The sequence below is a fragment of the Pleurodeles waltl genome, chromosome 8, assembly GCF_031143425.1.
Source record: "Pleurodeles waltl isolate 20211129_DDA chromosome 8, aPleWal1.hap1.20221129, whole genome shotgun sequence".
NCBI lineage: Eukaryota > Metazoa > Chordata > Amphibia > Caudata > Salamandridae > Pleurodeles > Pleurodeles waltl.
The window spans coordinates 54,002,594-54,012,579 of NC_090447.1; the positions used below are offsets into that span (position 1 = coordinate 54,002,594).

A 9,986-nucleotide genomic window follows, 5' to 3' on the forward strand; every position below is an offset into this window, starting at 1 on the left:
GGGGGTCTTGGCAAGCGCCTCTAGGTTCTGTCTGGATTGCAGGGAACGTTTGCGGGGTGGTTCACCTTCTGCAGGGGAGGGGTGCTGGTAGCCAGTTTGTCCTGTGGCGGGGCATCCTGGCCACTATATGCAGCGGAGGTGGAAGGCTGTTCAGTTATCTGGCTAGTGGCAGGGGCCCGCTGTTGTGTGACGGCCTCCCTCATAATATTGGCCATGTCTGACAGCACCCCTGCTATGGAGAACAGGGAGTTATTAATAGCCTGCAAGTCCTCCCTGATCCCCTGGTACTGTCCCTCCTGCAGCCGCCTGTTCTCCTGTACTTTGTCCAGCATCTGGCCCATCGTGTCCTGGAAATGTTGATGTGCTCCCAGGATCTCTGCATGTGCCTCCTGGAGAGTTGGCTCCCTGGGCCTGTCTTCCCCCTGGCTCACAGCAGTCCTCCTAGTTTCCCTGTTGTCCTGTGCCTCTGTCCCCTGAACCATGTGTCCACTGCCACTGACCCCAGGTCCCTGATTGTCTTGGGGGCAAGGTGTGCCCTGGGGTCCCTGTAGAGGTGGACACACTGTTGATTGACGTGTCCTGGGGACAGAGGTATGGGTGCGCTGGGTGGGTGCTGTGGTGGTGTTTCCTGATGAGGGAGGCTCTGGGGTGATTTGTGACTGGACCTGGGTAACCGACTGTCCAGAGGTCCCTGATGGGCCAGGTTGGTCATCCAGATCCTGAAGACCAGAGTTGATGTCATCATTGTGGGCCTCTTCTGTTGGGGGACTGGATATTGCTGGCACCTCCTCTCAGATGACATTGGCTGGGGTACCTGTTGGGATGTAAATGCTGTGTTATTGTTTCTGTGTCTGACATGTTGTGCATCCGTGGCTTGCCCTCCTTGGTTGATTTTTGCCCTGTCAGCTTTCACTGTAGTAAGTTGGTATAAGGTAGGGTGGCTGATTCTTTGTAGTGTGCATGCTTTAGTGATAGGTGCCCATGCAGGGCTGTGAGTGGTGTCCATGCATTGGTATGGCATTCAGGTCTTGGCATTGGGATGAGTGAGATGTGATGGTGGGGTGTGCGAAAGGTGGTGGAGTGATGGGAGTGAGGGTGAAGGTGGGGGTATGTGATGGCATGCAGGTAGGGGGGTAGTAGTAGTAGAGAGTTGACTTACCAGAGTCCAGTCCTCCTCCTACTCCGCCCAGGCACTCAGGATTCATGATTGCCAAGACATGCTCCTCCCATGCTGTTAGTTTTGGGGGAGGATGTGGGGGTCACTACTAGTCCTCTGTAGAGTGAGCTGGTGTCTTGCTGCAATGGAACGTACCTTCCCCTGTAGGTCGTTCCACCTCTTCCTGATGTCATCCCTAGTTCTTGTATGCTGTCCCCTGGCGTTGACCCTGTCCATGATTCTCCGCCATAGCTCCATCTTCCTAGCTATCGATATCTGCTGCCCCTGTGCTCCAAATAGCAGTGGCTCTACCCTGATGATTTCCTCCACCATGACCCTTAGCTCCTCCTCTGTGAATCAGGGGTGTCTTTGTGGTGCCATAGGTGTTGTGTGAGGTGTGCAGGTGAGGGTGTGTAGAGTGATGTGTTGGGGTGTGTGATGTGGGGTGTGTGGGTGGTGTATAGGTGTAATTAGTGTGTGGTTCTGGTTTTGTCTGTGGCCTTAGTGTCTGTCTCGTGCCAATGGTTTGTAGTCAGAAAGGGTTGTGGGTAATGTGGGTGTGTTTTTTATAGTGGTGTGGGTGTGTGGGTGTCAGTTGTGTGTTATTTAGACTGACCAATGTAATGTTGTTTTGTATGTGTGTGTATTTTGAGCGCAGCGGTATGTACCACCAATGGTTTACCGCCATTGAATGTCTGTCATGGTGATTCGTGGGTCATAATGTGGTGGACATTGTTCTGTTGGCGTAACGGTATGGGTTTTGATTCCACCAGTTTATCACTGACCTTTGGTGTGGTGGAATTGTGTCTGTGGCTGAATAGTGACGGATTGGTGTAGGTGTGTCATAATATGGTGAATGGATATCTGCTGCGGCAGTGGTAAGTTGTCAGCTGTCAGCATGGCGGTAAGTGGGATTTCCAAACCAATGTCATAATGAGGGCCAAATTTTAGGAAATGGAGACCACTTGAAAATATAAAATCCTGATATTTAGATGGGAAGCACAATTGCAGACAGCTTGTAAAATACAATAAAGTTATAAAAAATAAAGAAATCCAGTTGAGGAGGAAGGATAACAGGTAAAGTCAGATGCCTAGGAATCTTTTGTTTGTGGCTTGACATATACATTGGAGTTCATTTATTTCTGTGGATTATTCATTTGTTTGCATAAGTACAATAACATAATATCAAATCTTATCCTTTCTTTTCTCACAACCAGATATTGACAGCTTTTTCAAGACAGCTTATAATGACCTATCATGTCACCTGCCAATAACACCAGATTAACATCTTCGTCCTTCATCCTCATTGGCATCCCTGGGTTGGAAGCTTTCCACATCTGGTTTGTTGCTCCACTGTTGGCCATTTATACTGTCACTCTTCTGGGAAACTGCATTGTGCTGTTAGCTGTAAAGACAGGACAGAGCCTTCAGAAGCCCATGTTCTTATTCATTTCGTTGCTGTCTTGTTGTGACCTGGTTCTATCCTCCTCCATTATTCCTAAAATGCTGATCCATTTCTTTTTCAGTGCTGGGGAAATCAGTTTCAGTGCCTGCTTCTTCCAGATGTTTCTCATACATGCCTTTACAGGGGTGGAGTCTGGCATCCTCACAGCGATGGCGTTCGACCGATATGTTGCCATTTGCAAACCACTGAGGTACCCCTCAGTGCTAACAAATTCGCTGATTGCAAAAATAGCTACAGCTTCACTGGCCAGAGGAGTTTTTACAGTCCTTCCACAGACACTGCTTGCAATGAGAGTACCATTCTGTGGCAGATACATTGCACACACCTTTTGTGAGCACATTGCTGTGGTAAAGCTTTCCTGTGCTGACATCACTCTCAACAGCATGTACGGGTTGGCTACCAACATCACCTTTGGGGCAATGGACCTTTCTTTTATTGTGGTGTCTTACATCCGCATTCTGCAGGCCGTTCTGCATCTCCCCCGCAAAGACCAGTCCAAAGCTTTCAGCACCTGTGTTGCCCATGTATTGGTGATGTCCCTCTTCTACGTTCCCATCCTGTTCTCCCTTGTCCTTCACAGATTCCACACCAACATCCCACCTTATGTGCACATCCTTGTGGTGAATGCCTACCTGCTCTTCCCACCTGTGGCAAACCCCATCATTTATGCATTGAAGATGGCACAGATCCGACGAGCTGTGGGGCAAGTGTGCCAAAAGGTGAAGATCATCCTTCTTCCTTCTTGAAAGGGTGGTCACTCGCTCTGGATGACGAACCGCTCGTTCAATTTTAGATGCAAAATTACTTTGCGTAGTTTTAAATTCGTCGATTTCTCACTTTTCTCTTCATGTGCTCTTCCTATGCATCTTGATAATGCAGAAATACCACCTGACAATTGTTTTTCACAATCTGTGCACGTGAGTCAGCAGTGCACATGCATCCCATACATAAGTAGAACGCCCTACACTATTTAAGCGTCTGCACGTTATACAATTTTACATTTTTTGCATTAACTACATGAATGATGATTGTGTGAACTTTAAAGGCAAGTACTGCATTCTATTTTAGTATTTTGTAATGGAATGTTTACTGATAATGCTATGCACAAATTATCAAATGCTCAACACAGTTCCTGATAAAAGGCTTTGAAGCAAATTACACAAGCTGAAAAATCCCCATGTGAGCGTCCTTTGTGTGGGGTAAATTAATCTTGCTTGACACTGTTTGTCCACATTTATTCTACAATTCTGGTGTTTTTGAGGGTCAGGCAAGATGTGTCCTCAAAGAACACGAATACGTATAGGAACAATAGTATTTTATAGACAGGTATTGTATGCTTATATGTAGAATGACGTTATTAATTGATATATGTACATTTTGACAATAACATTCTGTTGACATGGTCTATCATCATATATGTGTTCCAGAATACATGACCTAGACACACAGGGCCATATTTATAGCAATGTGGCCAAGTGCAGTACAGCAAGTCACCTTGCTGCACTGTGTCACTGGGAAGGAGAAGGAATGGGCCGTATTTAAGGCACAAGGAGCATTCTTGTCCTTTTCCCTTGCGCTGATGCACAATCGGCTGACTAGCGCCAACTCAGGCACCCTTTTACCATGGTGCAAGCGTGCTTCCATTGCATGCAGCATTGTGTTTGCACAGGAAGAGGCAGCTTCCTGTACAAAATCAAACAATCCTGAAAGGTTATTCCTCTATCTATGTGTGCTGCAGAATGCAGGAAGTGACGAGAAGAAATATAAATATTTCCTGAACACACAAGAGGTCTCCATACACTCCTTGACACTTGTTTATGTTGCTAAAGGCTATTAGACATTGGTGGTTGGAGCTTAATCATTTAGGAGGTATTTTAAACTTCAATTAAAAAAAAATCATAACTATGGTACTACTAATTGGCTTTTGATGGGTCTGGTGCCAAATAATTTATTAAAATGCTCTCTATTTTTCTAAATTGGTTTGGGATTTTTATTGTGTTGTGTTTTCACTGTATTGATGTTCATATAATGCATAAATACTTAACACATTACCTCTAAGTTAACCCTGACTGCTCTTTGCACCACGCGTTAATTTAATGTTATTTTTGGTTCAGCCTGCAAGAGATTGTGGCTGTATCTTGACGAAGGCTCACTCCCCAGTCAACCACCAACCAAATTCTCACATCTGGTAATTGGATTATCACAACTTTTCTTGCCTGAACCTTAACAATCATTGAAATTACTTGGAGGTGTGTTAATATTATCTCATGACTCACATCTCACATTTCCAAAAATGTCTCCAGCAATTTTACTCTTTCACACAGAATTCATATTGATGAGGTGTAGGAGACTTATTTACAATTTAGCAGAAGAGAAACTCCATCACAACTTGGCAGCTATTCCCGCCCTCCCTTTGATTTGTGCTGCAGGCTACAGTGCATGTGTAATTAGGCAGGCGGTTTAACAACAAAAGTTGAGAGTCAGCCGGAAGAAGGTTTGAAAGCAGCCTTTATTACAAAAGATATGTTACACTGTGTAAAAGGAGCAAACAAAAGTAAAGAGCCTCACCACAGAACACAATGCACCTCACCTGTTCCAGCCCAGTCCTGACACAATTGCACATATCCATCTCATATTCTCATTCCATCCATTCGTCAACATGCTGCATATTCTACCCATTCTACACCCTCGAGGCATCACACTTTCTAACACACAGAAGCCATTATGGCCTGCGGAATATCGGCCTCATATGAGATACTGTATTGACTCTGCTAAACTCTAAATAAGAAACCAGTGTTTCCTCAAAATTATGTAAAATATTACAAAACTGATTGTCTGTAATATTATTACCCTAATGCATTTTTGTTCCAAATTGTACTGTAACTTCTCTTCTTGCCAGATAGCTGAATCTCTACTGGACATAAAACAATTGTGAACCATTCCCCTCAATGAAGGTGTTCAAGTGAATGCTTTGGCTATACGAACAATATCAATAGGTCTTGATCAGGCCAGTGAAACATTCTCTCTTATCTGAGCTATTTGGAAATTGCATATTAATATATACTTTACTCCTGGTCATACACATTTATTATTTTGTTACTTCATCCAGGAATTGTTCCATCTCAATGTAAAGGGTCCTTAGCTAACCTTCTGCTATAAAGGCCTCCACTTAATTTTTTCAAAGCATCACCATACTGCCAAAATGTGGAGGATGGCTACACCCTTAGTAAACATGTCAATGCATCAACTGCATATATTTACACAGTAGGTGGCACTATCCTCTAAAGACAATGGAAACATGTTTCCATCCTAGTAATTGTAGAGTAGTTTAATTTATATGATGCCATTGTGTCGAGCCAGAGTAGACAAGAGATCTATTAGTCGTGTTCGTCATTTTGGACCTATCAGCCACCTTCCATAGAGTGTGACAAAGTCAGAGTTTTAAAAATTGATTACATTCATCAAAAGAGCATTGATGAATTCAGTTGATAACACTGGGCTTTAAATAATGAGGTGTTTTACTTCTGATCAATAGAAATGCTCTGAATAAATACATTAACTGCTGCACTTGACTCTGGGAAAATGTAGTTCAGTAGAGTGGCTGAGATCCTCCTTTAAACTATACACCAATCCTGTGTTATTTCAATGATCAAACAAACAGAATCAATGTAATTAAAGAGAGGTACAGTACAATTTAATGTACATTACAAGCGTAATGTTAATCCTCTTTAACTTCTACTGTTCACATAGATCTCAAAGTGTGTGCCACAATCAAAGAAAGTGGATTGCGATTTTTCATATAAGCTGCCAGAACAGGGTTCTCCTTTAGACTGAGGCCCAGATTTATACTCTGTTTGCGGTGAATAAGCATACTTATTTTTACGATAATTGAGGACAAAGTTAACTCCATATTTATATTTTGATGGTAGACTAGTCTAAAGTCAAAATATTGGAGTTAAAGTAATTTCTTGGATGCATGAACCCACCTTGCATCAATGAGATGTAGGGTGGGCATTCCCATCCAAAAAATCACTCTAAGGCACTAGCTCCTTATTTATCCTTCAGTGCAAAAATGGTGCACGAGAGGGAGGCGGGCATAAATAATGTCTCTAAGCCTGCTTAGCGCCATTATTTAACACCTGGGTCAAGGCTGGCATTAGGGGACCTGTGGACCCATTTCCATGGTTGTACACCATGGAATACATCCACAGGTGCCATCCCAAGCCCCAGCAACACCCCCACCCACACCAGAGGGAGACCACAGGGTGGGGGCCCCATTCCAGGTAAGTAGGGTAAGTAGAGGTAAGTATTTGTATTTTTTTTATTAAAGTGCCATTGAGGGCCTTGAAATGGGCCCCCCTACATGGCACCAGGTGGAAGGGTGATGCCCAGGGAACCCTTGTTCCCTGTGCTGGCCATTGGGGTGGTGGGCATGACCCCTGTTTTTTCTAAGACAGGATTTATGTGGTATAGATGGTTTTGCGTCAGGACATCACACTAGGCTGGTTGGAGTCATTTTTTTGTTTTCACTCTCACCAGTCTAATGTCATTTTCTGGTGCAAAACCCACTTCTCCAATACCGCCATCCCCACTGAGCTAATGTAATTTTCCATGATGTTAGCCCACGCTTTGTGCCAGATTGCGCCATTCCATAAATTTGGCACCCGGTTGGTGTCCTGGAATGGCGCAAGCCAGCACCATACTTTTTGATGCAAAACTGAGTATAAATCTGGGCCTGAGTCTATCCCACATGTCTGGTAGCTGTCGGCCTGACCATTTCGCTAGCTAGCAGCACCTCAACTGAGCCTAGAAGGTAAAGGTGATTTGTGGCAGCCGGACGCATGACACTCGGACTTTTCAGGGAAGTCGTGTTAGAACAGAACTTACCCCTTTCTCTCAGATGCATGAGTCTCATACATGCAAAGACAAACAGAAGCAGGACTTGGTTCAATATGTTCTATTGAAGCAACTGAGTTCCATATAAAAAGGCATTATCTGTGATTTTTAGGAGGATGAAACACAACACAATTATAATTGAGACTATGAATATGAAAGAAAAAAAAAGGCTCAATATCCTGTCACACTAGTAAGTCTAAAATCTAAAATTCCCTACCTTCCCTTCTATGATCTACATGAGACCTTTAGCAGAGAGAGCCCTTGACTGCCCATACTGCTCTCTGGAAGGAAGCCCCAGCCCCATACCTGAATAATAAGTAGGAGTTTTCTGCCTGTGATCTGTTGGCAGCCTTCCCGAGTACCTGGAGTGACAAGAACAGATTCAGCAGAGCTGAGACTACATGGTTCAGCGTAAGATGTATGGCTGGAATGTCCCCTCTTGCCTTGTTTGTGCCAGTGTGATGTTTTTATAATAAATCATGTTATTGTTCTGTGAACTGGCCAGACGTGATAATGCATCTTTTCTGTGTAAGGTGGACATCATACTCTTGAAAAGGCAATACTTAGTAGATTATCATATACAGCCTGAAGCAGACCACAAGATGAAAATGTTGTGCGAAGATCTAGTAACAATTCCTTTGTGGAAAAGCAGCTGATAAAAATAATAAAACATCTCCACTAAAATGAAGCTATGCTGAAGTAATAAAAAGGAATACATGAAATGAACTAGGTAAAGGGGCACAGGCCGCAGACATAGAGATAAAATAAGGGTGCCCAAACAAAGCTTTAAAATAACCCCACAACAGGATGACCTATACAAAAAATCATTTTAAGTTCCCCTAAGATATAATTAGGCTGCACGATTGAGCTTACTATCAGATGGATCCAAAGCAAGTAAACCTTCTTTACTGTTCAACAGTGTAAAAGTTTTTTTTTCAGAAAGAACAAGCCAAAGGACCATTTAACTTAATTGTCTGTGATGTTGCCTTGGACAGTTGTTGCCTTGACTGTAGTGAAGAGCAGGAAACACCTGCTTCCTCATCTTCAACAGTGAGGAGAAGTGGCCAAGGTGACATAGTCTCTAGTTCAAGCATGCGAAATGGGTCCCAAATCCAGGGTTAGATACCAAAACATACACCAACCTGAGCATAACTGGTTGTTGTGAGCCTCTGACACTTCTAGGCCCCTTTGTCACTGCACCTGCTGCACCATAGCTATTCCTGCGAGTGAAAACGTTTTAAAACAACAGACCCAATGTTTTGCACACTTTGAAACATATCTAGTTTCCAAATAAAATTATTTTCTAAATGGTATGTGTTTGACTTGGCATCCTTGGGGTGATCTCCCATAACTTTTTGCCTCTGTTTCCCAGGTTGTTGATGTGTGCTGGACTCTGTTTTTGCTGTTTCTGATACTCTGGGCACTTTTCCACTGCTAACCAGTGCTAAAGTGCAAGTGCCCCTATGTAAAATGTATGTGCAGTTGACTTACCATGATTGGCATATTTGATTTACTAGTACGTCCCTAGTACAGTGCACTAGAGGTACCCAGGTCTTGTAAATCAAATTATACTAGTTGGCCTGCAGCACTGGTTGTGCCAACCACATGAGTAGCCCTGTAAACATGGCTCGGACCTGCCACTGCATTGTCTGTGTGTGCAGTTTTAAAGTGCCAATCCGACGTGGCACTTGCACCCACTTGGCAGGTCTAAACTTTTTTCTACTTGTAAGGCACCCCTAAGGTAGGTACTATAGAGCCCCAACGGCAGGGTGCAGTGTATGTTTAAGGTAGGATATGTACTAGTGTGTTTTATATGTCCTGACAGTGAAATACTGGCAAATTCGGTTTTCACTGTCTCTCTCATAGACTAACATGGAGGCTGCCTTTAAATATTATTAAAGCACAGATTCCCTTTGGGAAGAGATAGAAATTTGGAGTTTAGGGTCTCTGAACTCACAATTGTAAAATTGATCTTTTGGTGAAGGTTGTTTTTAGACTGTGTGTTTGAAAGTGCCGCTTTTAAAGAGTAGGCATTTTCTTGCTTAAACCATTCTCTGACTCTGCCTGTTTGTGGATTCCTTGTCTGGGTCAGTTTGACAGCTGGGCTGTTTGCACCTCTCCTATAGACAGTGACACAAAGGGAGATGGGGTGTAGCCTCCATATCTTGATGAGCCATCCATGCTAGAATGGAGGGACGAGTGGTCACTTTCATCTGAATGGGCTGTGCCTGCCCTCTCAGAATGCAGTCTCCAACCCCCTGGTGTGTGTCTGGCACCTGGCCTGGGCAAGGCAGGATCTTATAAACAAGAGAGACTTTCCTTTGAAGTTTGCCTACTTCAAAGGCAGAAAGGGGTATAAGTAGGGGACCCAAACCCCTGAAAATTAGATCACTTCTGGATTCAAGAGGAACATCTGCTAAGGAGAAGAGCTGAGGATAAGTGCTGCACCTGCCTGTGACTGTGCTTTGT

At 43.7% G+C, this 9,986-nt stretch overlaps 1 protein-coding gene across 1 annotated transcript; it reads left to right on the plus strand.

Moving 5' to 3' along the window:
* The first annotated feature begins 2,413 nt into the window (after positions 1–2,413).
* On the plus strand, positions 2,414–3,367 carry LOC138249394 (olfactory receptor 52J3-like). Its single transcript, XM_069203353.1, has one exon. It carries the CDS (start codon positions 2,414–2,416, stop codon positions 3,365–3,367), a length of 954 nt encoding a protein of 317 aa, XP_069059454.1.
* Positions 3,368–9,986: the final 6,619 nt, after the last annotated feature.

Excerpts from the sequence above, each read along its gene's own strand:
- LOC138249394 (XM_069203353.1), top strand. The coding sequence starts at position 2,414 with ATGTCACCTGCCAATAACACCAGATTAACATCTTCGTCCTTCATCCTC.